At 35.1% G+C, this 19,426-nt stretch overlaps 3 protein-coding genes across 7 annotated transcripts in view; 1 reads left to right on the top strand and 2 right to left on the bottom strand.

The window, feature by feature from the left end:
- The window catches only part of ubr1 (ubiquitin protein ligase E3 component n-recognin 1), a 34,514-nt gene extending 28,118 nt beyond the window's left edge, over nucleotides 1-6,396 (bottom strand). For both annotated transcript variants that reach the window (XM_058749074.1, XM_058749075.1), the window contains exons 1-6: nucleotides 6,319-6,396; nucleotides 4,210-4,475; nucleotides 2,603-2,681; nucleotides 2,303-2,413; nucleotides 254-381; nucleotides 32-170 (exon numbers count right to left, since the gene is read on the bottom strand). In XM_058749074.1, the coding sequence (XP_058605057.1) occupies nucleotides 32-170; nucleotides 254-381; nucleotides 2,303-2,413; nucleotides 2,603-2,681; nucleotides 4,210-4,475; nucleotides 6,319-6,354 (759 nt within the window). In that variant the 5' untranslated portion in view covers nucleotides 6,355-6,396. The remainder of the gene's footprint in view (nucleotides 1-31; nucleotides 171-253; nucleotides 382-2,302; nucleotides 2,414-2,602; nucleotides 2,682-4,209; nucleotides 4,476-6,318) is intronic.
- A 649-nt stretch (nucleotides 6,397-7,045) lies between these two features.
- Nucleotides 7,046-9,732, top strand: gpr132a (G protein-coupled receptor 132a). 3 transcript variants are annotated; one of them, XM_058749677.1, is made up of 3 exons: nucleotides 7,046-7,091; nucleotides 7,351-7,487; nucleotides 8,631-9,732. In XM_058749677.1, the coding sequence occupies exon 3, from the start codon at nucleotides 8,644-8,646 to the stop codon at nucleotides 9,601-9,603; it is 960 nt and encodes a 319-aa protein (XP_058605660.1). In that variant the 5' UTR covers nucleotides 7,046-7,091; nucleotides 7,351-7,487; nucleotides 8,631-8,643; the 3' UTR covers nucleotides 9,604-9,732. The 3 variants fall into 3 exon arrangements, with proteins under 3 accessions (XP_058605660.1, XP_058605662.1, XP_058605659.1); XM_058749679.1 differs by having other exon boundaries at nucleotides 7,072-7,139; XM_058749676.1 differs by lacking the exon at nucleotides 7,046-7,091 and adding an exon at nucleotides 7,098-7,235.
- Nucleotides 9,733-12,103: 2,371 nt separating this feature from the next.
- Nucleotides 12,104-18,742, bottom strand: si:dkey-229e3.2 (uncharacterized). 2 transcript variants are annotated; one of them, XM_058748396.1, is made up of 6 exons: nucleotides 18,607-18,742; nucleotides 17,401-17,911; nucleotides 17,103-17,260; nucleotides 16,007-16,148; nucleotides 14,339-14,410; nucleotides 12,104-12,833 (listed from the first exon to the last, which is right to left on the bottom strand). In XM_058748396.1, exons 2-6 carry the CDS (start codon nucleotides 17,614-17,616, stop codon nucleotides 12,711-12,713), a joined length of 711 nt encoding a protein of 236 aa, XP_058604379.1. In that variant the 5' UTR covers nucleotides 17,617-17,911; nucleotides 18,607-18,742; the 3' UTR covers nucleotides 12,104-12,710. The 2 variants fall into 2 exon arrangements, with proteins under 2 accessions (XP_058604379.1, XP_058604378.1); XM_058748395.1 differs by lacking the exons at nucleotides 12,104-12,833; nucleotides 14,339-14,410 and adding an exon at nucleotides 14,465-15,117.
- Nucleotides 18,743-19,426: the final 684 nt, after the last annotated feature.

The raw sequence follows: 19,426 nt of genomic DNA, 5'->3' as shown, positions 1-19,426 counted from the left end.
TAAGACTATGTGGAATACTCCGAATACTCACTTCCTTGTCAATAAGTGCAGTGTAGATTTGGGCCTGATTCTGGTCACAGGCGATCGCGCGCTGAAGTGTGTAGATGACGTGATCATACGAGTGATGCTCATCGTTGTAGAGCACACAGAAGTAGGTGTCTTCCTTCACTCTAAAAATGACATTAAACAACGTTAACTTTTTAAAATTAAGGTGGAATTTCCAGCTTGAGGCTTTAGTAACTGTATATCTCACTTTGGCTTCAGCTCCTCTGATAGCTCATTGGTTTCTTCCCAAACCAGCATGTCCGCCGTGTACCGCAGAAGCAGGTGGAACAGCATCTGAGCCCTTTCTCGAATGCCTGGATCCATCACACACTCATCCTGTGATACACATAACAGCAGTTGTCACTGAGAGTCATTTCATTTTTAGCTGTTTACAGAATGATTTTACTTGATTTGTGCTCACATACAAACATTTACCTATTAATTCACCCAAAAGTAGCTATTTAGTGCAATGTCCAAGCTGCTCATTTTCATGTGATGAAAGTAAATGGGGACTGGAGCTGTTGAGCTCTGAAACTGATACAACTACTAATAATATGATAAAAAACAACAACAACAAAATAAAAGTGACATTTGAATCATCAAGATTAGGCATTAGGTTTGAGATAAATGATGATTTTATGAGAACTAATGACCAGAGTTCCCAAGTTTCTTCCAAGGCTGCATTTATTTGATCAAAAATACAATAAAAACAAGAATATTGTGAAATATTATTGTAATTTAATATGATTTTTAAAATAATTTTATTAAATAAATGTTTATTTTCATTTCAATTGAATGTTGAAATAAATATTTATATTTAATATTTATAATATGTAATATTTTTGCAGGAACTGAAATGTATTTTTCACAATGCTTTGATGAACAGAAAGTTCTGAAAAACAGCATTTATTTAAAACAGAAAGCTTTTGTAACATTATAAATGTTCTTGCTGTCACTTGACCGATTTAATGCACTCTTCCTGAATACAACTCTAAATTTTTTACTGACCGCAAACTTTTAAAATTAGTATGCTTGTGAATGAAATTTAACAGCTATAGCGGATGAGCAGATTTTCAGTGATAATCATTTAAACTATGATCTTTTCCTCACATGACTTCAGTAGATTTGAAATTAGTTCACGAGTCGTGTGGACTATTTCTAAGATATCCTTAATTTTGTTTATGGAGCTAGACAGCTCCAGTCTCCATTTACTTTCACTATATGGAAAAGAGCAACTTGGACAATGACAAATAATTAAGAGAATTTTAATTTTGGGGATGAATTATTCCTTAATAATCCTTTAAATGGCTTTATAATTATTTTAAGGAGAGTAGGCTTGCATAGAGACAAGCACAAAAACACAACATCACAAGAACTCGCTGCCGTTTATTCTCATATGTATATTTGTTTGTTATTTGGCAGAATTCAAGCTCCCAAAGGTTTACTACAGCAACTAAATGTCCTCAATTTCCTCAACTCCACCAGAAGATCACAATCTGTAACATCTCCTAAAAGCCAGTCACACCAGAAATAGTGACTAGCTACCGAAAGAGCTCAAATAATTTGACTGTACAAGCAGCAAAAAGATAACAAAACATTACAGGTCCTTTGAGCAGGATATGATGTTTGCTGATTTGGTTGAAATGTCCATCTGTCATGTTCATTATGTGTATGTTTAGATCTCGGCAGAGGGTGTCAAACACATATAGGCACCTGTTGTTTTCCGACAAAGGTGAGGACGCTGTAAGTGGCCATGAGTGAGTGTGGATCTGGAGTCTGATCTTATCACGGTGGATCTATTGAGTTATCAGAACACTGAAGCAGACTGCTTTCCAGGCCAAAATCCAGGCACACAGCAAGAAATCAGCCCATATGAGTAAATCCTCGCTCTTTATGGAATACTGGGATTTAGATGAATTATTATGCCCTTTAAACACCCAAAATCAACAACTGATTGGCTTTCACTTTCATTCTAACTATTTAATACATTCATTTCCTTGTACAACAAACCATCTTACTAAAGACTTTACTTTTTCCCTCTACTCCTGCAGTCCCTGCTTTTTTTCCCAGCTGGTTTTGCATCACAGGCCTGCTGCGTGTCACTTTCCCACACACTTTGTGTTTTCCCACAGAGGGAGGGTTGGGGTTAGCAAACGCAAGGACAGAACGGCTCCTCTGACCTCAAGGCAGGAAGTTAGTTCAACAATAGTGTTCATGGAAAAAAATCTTAGCATCGATAAGAGAAAATAAACTGTACCGTTTCCATAGTAACTGAAGTGCCAGGGTCGTGTTGGGAGCAGCAGGGTCCGGTCTTCCAAGCCTCCAAATCTCCACAGTCGCAGAAACCTCCTCCTGCTGAGGCATGCATCTGCGGTAGCAATGCACATTGTAAATATAAGTCAATAATATACAGTAATAAAAATAATAATACTTTAGATGGTGGTAAAAAATAAAAAATAAATAAATAAAATAAAAACTTAGAACAAGGTTGAGATTTTGGGAAAGGAAAAACAAATGATTTAGTAAGTAAACAAATTATTAGTAAGAGTGCATGTACCTTGTAGCGATGACTTTTGTGCACACTCTTCTGGAAGCATTCTATGCAGAGTACACAGGTGGGATCTATTGCACAATCTCTGGAAATACATACAAGAATTCAGCATAAAAACTTCATAGAAGTATGGTGAATGGTGTGGTGTTGATATATACTTTCAGGCAAAAATAAATCAATAAATAAAAAAATAAAAAATAGAAAAAAAATAAATAAATAACTAAAAACATTTATAAAAATAAGATTTGGGCACACATACACATTCTTTATTATTACTATTTTCTGCCATTTATAATAACAGTTAAGTTATTTCTATATATATATATATATATATATATATATACATACTAAGATAATAAACACATGATTACGATAGGATATGGTCTGTATGTGATTTTCTTGAGATTGAATGTTTACATCTGAAATGCTAATTTGTGCAGCGATATAAAAGGCTATAAATAGCATATTTTAACAACAGTAAACGACCAAATTCCACATGTGATCGTAAAAGAAAGTTATTACAAACACTCGATGGTGGTTTGAAGTGAGTTCTGAGTAAAATTGTACTATTAATCTCATAAATTGTCTTATGTAATGTTAGCATGATGCTAATATTAGCTCTAATGCAGCTGCAGAACAGGTCCAATTTTCTTCATAATACATTTTGTCATAATACTTCATGTAAGGTCGCAAGAAAATGATTTTTTTTTTGTATTTATTTAGAAATACTTTTGATAATAGTTGGGTAAATGTATACTGGGATTGAAGCGATGTGGCTTGGTAAACGTTTTATTGCCAGTATAAAGGCTGATAATGGCTGAATAAAAACAAAAGAATAATGATAAAAGAATAATAAGGATTATGTCTCATACCTGGCGGAAGTGTGAAAGGTTCTGTTTCCTTAAACTAGTTTGCCATGCATTTCTTTTTCAACACATTTACAGGTAAATCCTAGCATTTTAAATTTGTGATTAATCATGATTAACAGCACTAATACATATATATATATATATATATAAATAAAGATACATAGATAGATAAATAAATATACAATTTTAAACCCTAAATGGTAAAACGTTAAAATCTAATATTTTTTCATTCATTAATTTCTATATTATTTGTTATTTATTTGTTTGTTTTACTTTATAATATGGAATACCTTTATCAATTATTATTTTGATGCTTTTATGTAATGTTGGTGGCATGAGCGTTTAAAATATTTGGAGTTAAAAAGATTAAATGAATGAATACAAACAAACAAACTAATTAATTAATTAATTAAAAAAACATCTTCTAAACCTTTTAATCATGTTCACAAGAAACCTACATTCACTCAAGTGTGTCCAAATTTTTCACTGATAGTAAATACAGTACATAATATGCTAGCAAGGATTTACAGAAAATTGCTGAAATATGAACATTTATTTACAAAGTATTACCTCAATTTGACTAATACATTTAAATTATTTGAATATACAAAGCGCGCATTATCCACTGACAAGGGTGTCCAATGAACAATCCGCACTGAGATGCTGGCTCAGCAATCAGTCCAGCTGATGTTCTCCTATAGGAGTTGCTGACTGCATATATTATCAGAGGGGCTCTGGTCTAACCTGCAGGAATAGACGGTCTCGCCTTCTTTAAAGACACGTCCACATTGCTGAGCTGATGAGCTGCTGTTGTATTGCTGTAGCTTCTCCAGGCCGACACAGGGGTCCTCTCCAAAAAGGAAGCACTCCAGAGGATACAGGAGGCGTTGCTCAACCTTTTGCTCCTCCTCCCCTTGTTGTGGCGCTATCTCCAGACAATAAATTAGAGGGACATGCTCCCCTAAATAGCTGAGTATGGCAGCCCCTCTGTTTGAAGCCTCCTGCCATTTCTGGTGGCGAAAAAGAAAGAGCATAGATTATATAACAAACTAACCAAATACATTAAAGGGTCATATGTGACCCTGGACCACAAAACCAGTCATAAAGTAGCACGGGTATATTTGTAGCAACAGCCAAAAATACATTGCAAAGGTCAAAATTATTGATTTTTCTTTTATGCCAAAAATGATTAGAATATTAAGTAAAGATATTTTGTAAATGTCCTACTGTAAATATATCAAAACATTTTTGATTAGTAATACGCATTGCTAAGAATTTTATTTGGACAACTTTAGAGATAATTTTCTCAATATTTAGATTTTATTTTTTATTTCACCCTCAGATTCCAGATTTTCAAATAGTTGTATCTCGGCCAAATATTGTCAGATCCTAACAAACCATACGTCAATGGAATCAGATGATGCATAAATCTCAATTTAAAAAAAAATTGCCCCCGATGACTGGTTTTGTGGTCCAGGGTCACATATATGCAATTTATTTTTGTACATTTTGAAATAAAGGTGCTCAAAAATGTATGCATGTACATTTTGGTGGTTAAATATATTCATATGCAAATACCAAATCACATGGCGAAGATGGTGAACAGCATGCTATGTCTGTCAGTATTCAGAAATTCCACAGTATACAACGTCTAAAAGATATTCCAGTTACCTGTTACAGAAACTATTAGTTTACCAATGTAAAAATAAAAATAATAATAATAATGTACACTAAGTGCATTGTAATGATTTGCATCAATCAAACCAAGATGTTTCAGAGCTTCTTTATGCACAGATAAACCATTCATAAACGGCCTTTGACCCCTAGTTATCATTATAGAAACCGTGGTGCATACCTATTCATGCCAATAAAACTGAATGTTTGAAATAAATTCTACTCCTGTCTGAATGAATTAACCTCATTGTATGCAGCAAGATCTCTCCAAGAAGGACCAAGGGTCAGTCCTGACACTTATTTTCAAAGTGCTGGTTATTTTCTATGTCAAATGACTAACGAATAAGGCTGCGTTAAGCAATGCAATATTAAACAGGCAACTATGGCAGGAATGCATTATGATACATTATGGAAGCAGATTTATGTTCTGTCTCAGAATATCAACAGGAGGAGATACATTTCAACATCACTATCAGTTCCCACTTCAGAGAAATGTGGAAATCTACATCCTGATCTATTTTAAGCATTAACCCTTAATGATGAAACACTAATTTTGGTTGTATTGCGCAAGTCTACATTCTATAGTAGCAAATATAAATAAATAAAAAAACTGTCTATTCTGATTCTGTGTACTAAAATATATGTATAGAAGAGGCTTCATGAAAAGGGGGGCTTCACACCTAGTGAAATTTTGTTGTATTCAACCCAATCTACATAAAAATGAAAATGAAAATGAAAGATATTATAGTTTCGTAAACAAACCTTCTTTTAAACAGCATCACCTCGAACATTCACAAACACAACTGCTCGTTTTATCTGCAGTAGCTTACAAGAAACTATTCAGGCTAACACAAAATAATAACAGCTCATGTTGCGTATAAAACAAGAAGAAAACACAACGTACTAAATACCATTAAAATACGCGATGTGGGATAAAGAGCAGTTAAAGAGGGTGTTAAATCTGCTCGTGTCTGCATGCTGCATCACAAGCAACAATCATGTAAACAAAATGCAGTATCTGACCAATATGTTCATCATAAAATCGCAGAAAAGACAGAATCTATAGGTTTACCACGCACACCCAGCATATATATTTCCATGCTGAAATCATAATATATTGCAAAACGCGTGACACGCGACTGAATTTATGTCTTAAGTGGTTAAAAGCCAAATATTTACCGTGCTCAACTGTACACCGTTCAGCGACTCCGCCATGATCCAAATGCCGTAAAGCGTCACTACAGCAACAGAACTAGGACGGATTTGCGACAGTTTAAAAGTATTTCTGGTGAATTGAATACAACAGCATAACAAATTCAGTATATAATACAGACTGTGGGCAAATTGTAAAAGCATGTGCATAGACATATACATAACATAAATAATAACATAAAACGACATGAGTTATAGCATATTATATAAAACCAAACAAGTCTAAATGATTGAATCGAGGTCCTTTCATTATTTTAAGATATCGTCAACAATAGTTAACTATGCAGAAAGTAATGCAGGACAAATGAGCAGCAAAAGAGTAACACTTCAGCAAGATTAACGATTAAACAAGATCTATCAAGTAATCAACAATTACTGAATAAGATTAACTTTAAGAACTATTAAATAACTATGACACATTATAAAGAATTAACAATTGATTACTAATCTTAGACGTGAGCAGTTTTTCCCCAATTTAAAATGATGGTCCTGAAGATTAACAGTGAAGAGGGAAACTGTGATTTATAATCTTATAATCTAGACAATGTTGTGATTTGGAGTCGTTTTGTGGTTAAAGAACATAATAGGAATGCAGTCCAATTTATCGCTCCTCAGGAGTGAATTATGACAGGATTTTAGTTTCCAATTTTTATAGCCCTACATCGCCCTCTGGAGGAAATCACTTTTTTTTTGTTTCATGATGGAACCTCATTAACACTGAGTTTAAGTCCAACGTCAAGGTCAGACAAATAAATGAATAAAAACTGCCACTCACAGCAGTATTTACAGTAAGGGAGAGTTGAGTGTATCCTACCCTAACGATTAAATTAATAGTCACAAATGACGTCACCCAATGAAATGTGAAATCAAATTTGCATCAAATGGTACTCAGAAATGTTTTGCTGTAGTATGAAACGTAACTGTTATTTCCTTTTTGTCTGTGGCAGTCAGCATCTCACTCACACCGCGTGCTCATCATTATCACTTCCTTCACTTCAGGTGCAGCTGAACGTTTATTACCAAGTTCGCTGGGATGAAAGAAGAGAGTTTGGGCTGAATTGACAAATAGAAACGGAGACTGATGACATGAACAGTTGAACTGAGTAGAGTTTCCGTGATCATCTGGAATATAAGAGGTAACTATTTTATTCGTTTTATTATGGATAATCAAAACTTAAAGGGAAACGGGTTGTTGAGTTGTAAAGTCAAACCTTTATGAAAATTGACCGTGATTTTATTATAATAAAAGTGTAGTAACTATGGTTATTTGGTAGGTTGATTACCATTTGTATAAAAATTGTACTACAAATACCATGGTTAAACTAATGGTTAGTGTAGCAAAACCATGGTTAATTTGTGGTTACTATGGTTTAACTTAACCATGTTTTTGGTTTTATTTGTAGTAAAACCATGGTTTAACTATATTAACCATGTGTCTTTTTTACATTTTTATTTTTATTTTTGGAAGGGAAACCGTTAGTAACCTAATATTTAAGCGAGCAGGTATATCAGTACAATAAAATGTACAATAAGATCCCTTTAGTGAAGGTTAATGTATTAACATTTACAATGAGCAATTGTTATAGGCTAGTTTTGTTATTAGAAGTATTTTATTGTTAGTTTATTGATAGTTTAACAAATGGAACCTCACTGTAAAATGTTACAGATATTATACACGAAATATATGCAAGTGTAGAATGTTTTTATGAATGTCCAGATGTTTATGATTTTCTAAATGTAAAGTTTATATTTTGACAAAAACACACAAATACACCCACACCAGTTTCCAGTCGCATCAGCAGCTTAATAAAAGCAGTTTTATTTACCATGCTGTGAGTTTGCCTCATATGGTGGTCGTCATATTTAGGTCACATGACTAGCTTAGTCAGCTTAAACATTACATTTAAAATGAAATATAAAATAAATCCCAATGCTCACTTAATTGTAATCTTAAATTTCCATCTAAAATTGTTAGTTTAGTTAATTTATTCAACATAGCAAGACTAGGCTATGTGATAATATGAAAACGTCCTGCATATCAGAAATCACCCATGACGTGTTTTATAATATTTGACTTAGCTGTGGGAAGTAGCCTAATCTGTGAGGAAATGAGAACAATATACTTCTATAAATGTAGCACGTGAGGATTTTTTCACCAGCATTACTATTGACATTAGCTTTGTTTTTCATGGTCCTTTCTTTTTTTTTTTCATTTCAACCCCATGCTTTTTAAACGGAATTCTGTTTTTGTCCCCCATCATTTTGGATCCCACTCTCAGCTTTCCAGTGACCATGAACATAACCGGTCCAACAAACCACACAAACAGCTGTGAACCACCTTACGAGGAAGAAAACCCACTCCCACTTGTGGTTCTCTACAGCACAGTCCTCACATTAGGCCTGCCTGCTAACCTGATCACAGTCTTCCTCACATTCCGCGAAGTGTGCAAGAAGAACGTCCTAGGAGTCTACCTCTTCAGCCTGTCAGTGTGTGATCTGATGTATCTAGGTACACTTCCACTCTGGGCCATTTACATCAGCAGAGGTCATCACTGGGAGTGGGGCTCTCTGAGCTGTAAGGTCACCGGCTACATGTTCTTCAACAACATGTACATCAGTATCTTCTTGATGTGCTGCGTTTCCGCAGACCGCTTTGTCGCTGTGGTCTATGCCATGGAGTCTCGAGGTCTGAGAAAGATGAGGCATGCTGTGATCATCAGCGGTGTGATTGTGGTGGTCGTTGCTGTGGGACACGTACCGGTTTTCACCATGACAGAGGGTGACTCTGAGAAAATGAAGGAGAAGCGGTGCTTCGAGCCAAGCGACCCCTCTATCGTAGTGACGGGACTCAACTATGCCCGCTTCTTCATCGGTTTCTTCATCCCGCTGTGCATTTTAATAGTCACCAACTTGGCCATCATTACTAAAGTTCAAGCTAGCACGGGTTTGAAGCCACGGGCCAAAGTCAGAATTCGTAACCTGGCCTTAGCCGTCATCTTGTTCTTTTTAGTCTGCTTCACGCCGTACCACGCGATCCTTTTGTTACGTGCCATCAATTTCCACTTTTCGAATGGGAAATGTGACTTTGAAAGAAGTGTCTACACACCCTATACGATCTCTCTGGGTCTGTCTACCATCAACAGTGCTATAAACCCTGTTTTCTATGTGCTTAGCAGCAGCAGTGTTTATAAGAAGATCCACAAAGGCCTGCAAGGGTTACGTAACAGCTCAAGATCTTCTTCTTTTGCATGATTTCTTTCGTTTTTTCAACTGGGACTTATTTTGCTTTTTCTGTAGCCTGTGCAACATTGCAGTGTTTTGAATTTAAATATGAAATGTTTCTGTTATGCTTGTTCATTAAAATGAAATGTGGATGATTCATCTGTGCGTATGTTTACAATTTTTTTTTGCCCTTGTAATTGCTAATCAAAATGTCATAATCTTCCGGTGAAACAACTTTTCTCTGGTGACATATAGCGGATTTCTCCTATAATTGCGTCTGGGTCATTCCATGTCAAGTCAACCAAATTTCAGAAACTTCCCCTGCTCAGATTTTTGATTTTGCTAATATTTTTTTCTGAAGAAAGATAAACATGTATAGTGATGAAAGACAAAGCATTAAATGTCACGGATGCATATTTACTGAGTAATCCACTATTTTGTAGAGGGGGTCAAAATGGCAATTTTCACCTGAGATTCAGAGCCAAACTACAGGGGGTTAAAAATGACTTTAGAAAGATGGCAGCCTCACAATTTGATTTTTACACAGAGATCAGTAGGTCTGTTAGTAAAATATGTTGACTTTAGTGATCTTTGTCGCATTATGTGCCAATGGTGACCATTCCAAAAATGATATTAGATCTTTAGATATTAGATCATACCAAACTTCCCTTTTGGCATCTTCATTTTTAAGCCCTATATGGTTCGTTTCCAGAGATATTGGGATCTCAATATGGCTCCAGGAGTTTTGCAAAAAATATGATACTACTTTTCATTTAAGGAGAAATGTCTGAAGAGCAAATAATGTTGAAACGAGAAATGTATCTTGTTTGCTTCTGTCCAAACAACTGCATTGAACATACCTGTTTGAGTGCCAAACTTTGCCAAACTGACAAACTTTGGAAAAATAATAATTATGGCACTCAGACAGGTATGTTCGACAGAAGGAAACAAGATACATGTCATTTCTTTCCTCATTTTTGAATGATCACCATTGGTACACAATGCAAGAAAGATTGCTAAAGTCAACATATTTTACTAACAGACATAATCTCTGTGCAAAAATAAAATTGCGATGCTGCCGTCTTTCTGAAGTCATAGCAAAGTCTAAGCATGAAATTAGGAGACGTTTTTGAGTTTGGTGTGAAATGCATGAAGCCACAGACACGTAACGAGGAAATGGTTAGAGGTTATGTGAGGTGCTGATGTGTAGAAAAAGAGGATATCTTTCTGTTTGCATGTAACAGTCTAGACATGTACAAGACCGTGTGCCTGCACTAAGACACGTAGTAGCACACTCAAACACATGGGCTTGAGAATGGCTTATTTTTTTCTGATTTTCAGCCAGCTTTGTATTGTAATGTCAATTGTAATGTTTACAATGTCAGCACACATAAATGGACAATGTGTTACCTGCACAACATTTGTGGAAACTACAGATCGTACTTCCATGTTTTTGTATTCCCACTTGTGGATGGTCTGATCAAGCCCAGTGCATTGTGTGTGTTGAAGTTTTCCTAATTTGGCAACTGCCATTTTTCTTTGTTTTAATACATAGACAGGTGACTTTTATTGAAAACCCATCTGTTACCCCTCCTGAATTGATTACATATCAAAGGTGAACAAAGGCATCAGTTTGATGATTCATTTCTCTTTTAAACTACTAGAAGTTGATGCGGTTGGAAGATTACAGTGCATTTACAATACATTTTATCAGTTTATGTCCCCTGAGAAATAAAACCACAACTTTGCAATTGTTATCGACATGCTCTGCCTGTTGAGCTTCAGGAAATTATAACTCTACTTTTAAAAATAACATCTTTTGGTATTACAAATGTAAAACAAACAACATATGATCACCGTCTTGATAAAAGAAGGGGGGATAAATGTGGTTACACCACAACAGCTCTTCATGTTCTGTATGCAAATCACAGCAAAAACTATATGAAGAGCACTGTGTTAGAAATGATATTGCTTAGATGGCAAGTGTGAAGAAACAGGACTTTATGCATGAAATATTTTGTTGTGGTGAGGATGAGAGGATGAGAGCATGAGAACGGATGCTCAAACGTGTGTTTGTAACTTGTACTTTCCACGACCTTTAACTGTTTGTGAACTTCCCGTTGGCTAGGTTGTAATAAAAGGTAGAGCAGTTGTTTTTCTGTTTTAACGCGAACACACCGAATGACATTTGTTCACATAAACCAGGACTGCCACACAAAGCTAAATGTACCAGTCTTGATGTTTTTAAGTGGAAGGTATATGAAGGCAGACTAAATCAGGAAAACAGCTTAAACTGAAAAACATTAAACTTGACTAATTTGGTGACAAATTGTTGATGTTTTTAAATGGTCTTGATAGTTAGCTTAAAGTTATAAGATCGCTTAAAACATTAAAAATTGTGATTGACAACAACAACAACAAAAAAGGTCAAAAGTTCAAACTGTTTAGAACTAATCTTTTTTTTTTTTTTTTTTAAATAGCATATACCACAGAAGCCACACAAACAAATAAAACAAAACATTCTGTTGAAGAGCTTTAAACTTCTCTTTTTATTACAGACAAGCTGCTCTAAAGTGCAGGACACAAACTATTAGAGTTGTATATTCATATATTCTTGTTTAAAATATTAAATATTTCCAAATATAAATATACCAAATACACTCAAACATTTCAGATGTCAGTTTACAATAAAAAATGTAGCTTTAAGAACAGTAAGCCATGAGCTTAGGCAGCAGCAGCAGCAGCAACAGACATTAGAATTTATAATTAAGTAAATGGCTGCATTAACTTCCTGTAGGTTTACAGTGATTTTGTTCTTTTTAGGCACTTGTTAGTTCTCTTCTGTTGTTTATGTGAAAAGCCTTCTTTTTATGTTAAATCTGTTGCAAAGTGTGTACATCAAGTAAGTTAGGAATTCCTTCCTGAGCTAGTGTGCATACAGTAGTGGTACGTTTGTCAAGTACGCTTTGTAACAGGCTTGGATTTATTTATAAAAAGTGCTTGGAAATCTTTACCTGTGCTTGTTTCCGTACACATTAATTAATGCAGGCAGTAGTGCATACTTTGTTTAAAGGTTCAGTTTTCTGAAGTGGTGTGTGTCAGTGCAACTGTAAGAGTGTGCGTGCATGTGATGTTGATTATTGCAGAGGATCTTTCTTGTTCTGGTAGGGCAGCGGGTTCATGTTGTACTGGCTGAGCCACTGGCGTGAGATCTGATAAAAGAATCCTGGTGCGTTCCGACATTGTGATGATGGCATCAGCTACAAAAAAAAAACAACAACAACAGAAACATTTCATCACAAATTAAAAGTTCATTCACTGTTATGAGTTTGTTCATTAGTCCATTACATGAATAAAAAAAGTACGGTAGTAAAAAGTAAACAAAAACAAATTGCAATAATTTCATATTCAGTCTTCAAATTAATGTAGAAACAAAGACAGCATATTTTTAATGGCATCTTTTTTTATGACTGAAGGCAAGTATCACTGATACCAATATTACTGATGTCTCTAGGAAATAGTTTTTTCCCCCTAATATTTAATCATCGACTATAGCCATTCAACATTACAGTTTAATTGAGAGCTATCAATTTTAACATTTATTAGACTTAAAAAAAATTACTTTTAATTTAAGTAAGCTTAAACAATCTTCACATAAACCCATTATAATAAATGTCATATTAACCTGTGCCCTTCAGCAAGTAGGAAATATACAGAAATTGAATAAAGCTATCAAACACTAAATTCTAAATTAAATATAGATGTATCCTTACAGCTACAAAAGTTATTGATTTCCTCTTTTTTTCTTTTGTTCTTTGATAAACAGGTATCCTAGCAGCTGGGTTATTAGGTTATTTGGCTGCTATTACTTTAAGAGCTGCCGCTGCTGACGCGATAACGATCTTACACGCATGCTGGTAATTTCATTTGCGCTTTAATATGAAATACAGCGCGCACACAGTATAACGGCTGACAGGACATGAAAGTTTGTTTTTACTGACATATGGTCTGACAACATCTCGTCTGACCGCAGTTCTCTGTTGTTCTACTGAAGCTCCACGTCTCCTGTAGCGCTTCCGCGCTCGTTTGACTTGTATCTATCACTGAGGCGAAGACGTAAAGACGTTATATGTCTAAGTAAACGCAATCCTTGTTAAGAAAAGAGAGACAGAAGTGATTGGGGTGGAGAGTGGGGTGGCCAACCCTAGCCCTGCCCCTGAGTTAACTGCACTAAATATTTGTAACACTGTTAAACTGGGAAAATGAATTGATGTTAAAGTTTGACAGCACTAATATATGTGACCCTGGACCACAAAACCAGTCTTAAGTGTCAATTTTTCGAAATTGAGATTTATACATTATCTGAAAGGTGAATAAATAAGCATTCCATTGATGCATGGTTTGTTAGGATCAGACAATATTTGGCCGAGATACGACTATTTGAAAATCTGGAATCTGAGGGTGCAAAAAAAATCTAAATATTGAGAAAATCACCTTTAAAGTTGTCCAAATGATTTCTTAGCAATGCATATTACTAATCAAAAACAACGTTTTGATATATTTACAGTAGTAAATTTACAAAATATCTTCATGGAATATGATCTTTACTTACTATACTAATGATTTTTGGCATAAAAGAAAAATCTATCATTTTGACCCATACACTGTATTTTTGGCTATTGCTACAAATATACCCCAGCGACTTCAGACTGGTTTTGTGGTCCAGGGTCACATACATATATATAGCACATACACACACACCAACCTTGGTTTGAATAAGTGCTCCAGGACGGTCTTGCGGATCTTCTAGTTCAAGATCAAGAAGAGTAGTAATGGTCTAAAAAAAAAAGTTTCTTTATTTTAGTAGCACCACAAAAGTCAGAATACAGGTGCTGGTCATATAATTAGAATATCATCAAAAAGTTAATTTATTTCACTAATTCCATTCAAAAAGTGAAACTTGTATATTATATTCATTCATTACACACAGACTGATATATTTCAAATGTTTATTTCTTTTAATTTTGATGATTATAACTGACAACTAAGGAAAATCCCAAATTCAGTATCTCAGAAAATTAGAATATTACTTAAGACCAATACAAAGAAGGGATTTTTAGAAATCTTGGCCAACTGAAAAGTATGAACATGAAAAGTATGAGCATGTACAGCACTCAATACATAGTTGGGGCTCCTTTTGCCTGAATTACTGCAGCAATGCGGCGAGTTTGCTGGCCAATTAAGAACAGGGATACCATGGTCCTTAAACCAGATACTGGTTGCTTTGGCACTGTGTGCAGGTGCCAAGTCCTGTTGGAAAATGAAATCTGCATCTCCATAAAGTTGGTCAGCAGCAGGAAGCATGAAGTGCTCTAAAACTTCCTGGTGTACGGCTGCGTTGACCTTGGACCTCAGAAAACACAGTGGACCAACACCAGCAGATGACATGGCACCCCAAACCATCACTGACTGTGGAAACTTCACACTGGACCTCAAGTAACGTGGATTGTGTGCCTCTCCTCTCTTCCTCCAGACTCTGGGACCCTGATTTCCAAAGGAAATGCAAAATTTACTTTCATCAGAGAACATAACTTTGGACCACTCAGCAGCAGTCCAGTCCTTTTTGTCTTTAGCCCAGGCGAGACGCTTCTGACGCTGTCTGTTGTTCAAGGCGACAGCTGAAACCCATGTCTTGCATACATCTGTGCGTAGTGGTTCTTGAAGCACTGACTCCAGCTGCAGTCCACTCTTTGTGAATCTCCCCCACATTTTTGAATGGGTTTTGTTTCACAATCCTCTCCAGGGTGCGGTTATCCCTATTGCTTGTACACTTTTTTTCTACCACATCTTTTCCTTCCCTTCGCCTCTCTATTAATGTGCTTGGACACAGAGCTCTGTGAACAGCCAGCCTCTTTTGCAATGACCTTTTTATGTCTTGCCCTCCTTGTGCAACGTGTCAATGGTCGTCTTTTGGACAACTGTCAAGTCAGCAGTCTTCCCCATGATTGTGTAGCCTACAGAACTAGACTGAGAGACCATTTAAAGGCATTTGCAGATGTTTTGAGTTAATTAGCTGATTAGAGTGTGGCACCAGGTGTCTTCAATATTGAACCTTTTCACAATATTCTAATTTTCTGAGATACTGAATTTGGGATTTTCCTTAGTTGTCAGTTATAATCATCAAAATTAAAAGAAATAAACATTTGAAATATATCAGTGTGTGTAATGAATGAATATAATATACAAGTTTCACTTTTTGAATGGAATTAGTGAAATAAATCAACATTTTGATGATATTCTAATTATATGACCAGCACCTGTATGTATCAGCAAACCTTTCACCTCAACAAGCCACAAGAGCTAACAAAGTCTGTAGCACAAAGGGTGCGCCAATGTGCCAATGTTTGGATTTTAACACTCGGCCTGTACTCACCTGTGAGTCAGCGCTTGAGTCAGCCTGTCTGAGCTGGAGGGTTTTGAGCAGTCCTTCATGGGAGTGTAGTTTGGGTTTGGGACCTGATAGTCTGAGAATTTTGGACCCAGACTGTAGATGACACCAGAAATCTGCAGCTTCGCTGATGGAAAGAAAAGAGAGTGCGAAAAACTTTTGACAATGACGGACATTCCACTGATACTTCATCAATTAAAACAGGCTTGTGCGCAGAGATTGAATTATAAACCACAACATTTTTCTGTGCAAACTTGTTTGAGCGCACTTCAATCAGGGAAAATATTGACAATGTACACATACTGGAGGTATTCACCCTGATCTTACACTGTTCAGTTAGAGAGTCAATGACGAATAAGAGTGACTAAGATAAAGAGTAGGGAAAATCTATTAATCTAATCTAGTGTTCTTAGAAATGTACCTGTGTATTCATATTGTTTTCAATAAAAGATTGTTTAATTTAAAAAAAAAAAAAAAAAAGTCATGTAAGGCAACTATCTAAAAGAGATTAGATGTTTTAAAAATATTTTCTGTTTTCGCTTTAGTGATTTTGTTTTTGTAATTTTTTATTAGTTATTTTAAATGTCTATTTTTATTCATTAGTTTAAGTTATTTTTAGTAGTTATTTTTTATAGTTTTCATTTTCAGTAAACAATAATAATAACAACCCTAATCAATTAAAATTGTATATTTTTATACACCTTAAATACAATCACCTTGAGTGTACTACTGCTACTACTAATAAACAATTAATATTAATTATTTACAAAAAAAATAATGTCAAACATTCATGTTTTAATAAAACTACTTCACCTTCACCTTTCATCTTCTAAGAAATAATCATAAAATAATAAAACATTAGGACAAGTCATAGAAAATGAATATTCATAATATGTATAAATTACATTCATAATTAATTTTATGAAAAAAAAAAAAAATTGGATTGAGGAACAGTCATTACCAAGTTGGCTTCTCAATGAACCATCTACTCCAGTAAGAAACATACTGGCTATATGCAATGCATCTCATTACAACCGTGTTCATTGTTTCATAATGAACAGAAACAAAAGCCATAGACTACCTTGAAATTGCTGCAGAATGAGGGGGTTTGTCTAGTGTGCTCTGCTGTAGCACAGACAATGTAGTGATTTCCATCACGATAGGGTCTTTCTCTGCCCCCTCAACTTTAAAGCAGTCATTAAAAACGAACCAGGGATTCCCCTTTTCGCCATTTTCAGTCTGTGAAACACAAGCATCAAATACCACAATAACACTTCAGCACAGGTGCAAAAGTTTGAAAGTATGTCACTTTTAGAACAGTAAAATAATTTAGTCATGCAACCACAGAAGAAAAAAAAATGCAAAACTACAATACGTACGTTTTCAGGAAACTCGAAAGTTCCTGCTTCTGCCACAGATAGGGCTGATGATTCCTCTTTCCTGGTATTGTCCTGGAATGCACCCCAGTCTGAAAACCCACTGCCATCTTGCTGGGGTTCTGTCCAGTCCGCAGAGCTGAACGTGGACCAATCATCAAAGCCTTCACAACTCTGAAAACCATCTTCACCATAACGGTCCAACATACACTCCCCCATTACACACAGCAACGTTATCCAGTTCCACCTGAGAGTCTAGTACTGTTCTGTCTACTGTACATCTACTTGTTCTATCGTGCTATAGCAGGATCAGCAGGGTTACCATGCCTTTATCCCTATTGACCTAAATTCTGTTGTTGACGTCTTTGTAGCTACACTTTTGGCAGTAAGCAGTTTGTTCTCTGGTGTCCCACAGGAGGCAGGGAGTTCCCATTGTGTTTCAGAGGCAGATACGCATGCTTCCTTCCAAAGACATTTACTCAGTTGCTTTACTTCGATTACCAGGAAGAGGAATCTGGGAGGGAGAGAAAAAAAAAAAAGCAAAACATTAAAGTTACATGAACATTTTATTTTATTTAGACACTATCTATCTATCTATCTATCTATCTGTGAATAAATAAACAGAATTTAAAAATTAAATAGAAAAGAATAAAACAAAATAAAAATGAACAGAACTATTTAAATATGCAAACTGTAGTTTGAATTTGCAATTTTATTCCACGTGATCTACACAAAATATTGAAACTTATGTATTTTCTAACTTACATAACTACTGCTATGAAAGATAGGTTATGTAAAAAAATATGTAAAATTGTTACATTGAATTATTAATATAATCAGTTAACATGTAAACAATCATCTGTTAAGCATGATGTAATTATGTTCCTAATTAAAATTTATATAAATAAAAATGTAATGAAAATCAATTTTGCTTTTTTTGTTTGTTTTTTAATAGGGGATTTTTAATAGGTTTGTCAACAGTCTGAGATGAGGGTCGCTGTGTCTGTGAAGTTTGGGAACCACAACAAAAAAAAAAAAAGAAAGTATCGCTATTCTGATTAATTGTACGTTGCTTTGGCTTTTCAACAATGTAAAGGTCATATTAAAAGAAACATGAATGTAAATAAACCCTTTTTTACGTCACATAACGTTACTCTGAACCGCAATAAACGTCGTGTAAAGCCAATAAAAAGACAATATCCCACTTACCGTCATAAAGAAATCACAACAGTTGTAATGAAACACCGATAGCCTAAAATAGTTTTTCCACGTATTGCTTCCGCAGTTTTCTGTCGAGGATCTGACGTCCCACGAATAGGCGGAGCGAGCGCTGAGCACCTGCGCTTTGACAACACGCCCAGCACGCGCTCTCGGACGGTAACCATAGCGTGAAACTCTCGCGAGATTCACAGGACTTGAGTCGCGCAATAACAAAATGAATCATTAAGAACAAATAATTTCTCATTCATAAATGCAAGATGACTAACAAACAAACAAACAAAAAAAAAACAACTTTATGATATTACTGAAGTACGACGGTATATATGGACAATACTTATATTAGAGAAACTTTGAATAAGAAAGCTTTAAGACTTTAAAAGTTTGTGAGCTTTACAAACTATTTATTTGATATTTTTATACCCATATCCTTTTTCTGTTTACCTTACTACCACACAGCACTTTTTAATTTAGTACTTGTTTTTCTCTTATTTTACTTTTCTCTTAATTTGCATTAAGCATAATTGATCAATATTTGCATTTGAACTAATGTGCATGCATATAGTGTTCATTCGGTTAAAATATATATATTTTTATAAATAAACGTTGTGCTTGTAAAAATACCTTAAAGGTGATGAATTAGCCGTTTGACCAAAAACATTGAGATATATAATAAAAAAAATTTAAATGATAAAATATATATAGAGAGAGAGCGAGAGAGTTCAGAATATTGGTCAATTATTGATCAGCATTGCAATATGAAATACAAATCTAGTAAATTGCCTTGGTGTGTGGAGTATGTTATATAATT

This window comes from Onychostoma macrolepis, chromosome 17 (assembly GCF_012432095.1).
Source record: "Onychostoma macrolepis isolate SWU-2019 chromosome 17, ASM1243209v1, whole genome shotgun sequence".
NCBI classification, from domain to species: Eukaryota; Metazoa; Chordata; class Actinopteri; order Cypriniformes; family Cyprinidae; genus Onychostoma; species Onychostoma macrolepis.
The sequence above is the reverse complement of the archived record's forward strand: the minus strand, read 5'-3'. Positions and strand labels throughout refer to the sequence as shown.

What these genes read in the sequence shown, in the direction of transcription:
- gpr132a (XM_058749677.1), top strand. Translation starts at nt 8,644, where the DNA reads ATGAACATAACCGGTCCAACAAACCACACAAACAGCTGTGAACCACCT.
- si:dkey-229e3.2 (XM_058748395.1), bottom strand. Translation starts at nt 17,616, where the DNA reads ATGGGGGAGTGTATGTTGGACCGTTATGGTGAAGATGGTTTTCAGAGT. An exon ending in CTTTCGAGTTTCCTGAAAAC is followed by an intron (nt 17,261 to 17,400) that starts GTACGTATTGTA and finishes TGTGTTTCACAG; the next exon opens with ACTGAAAATGGCGAAAAGGG. An exon ending in ACTCAAGCGCTGACTCACAG is followed by an intron (nt 15,118 to 16,006) that starts GTGAGTACAGGC and finishes TTTGGAAATCAG; the next exon opens with GGTCCCAGAGTCTGGAGGAA.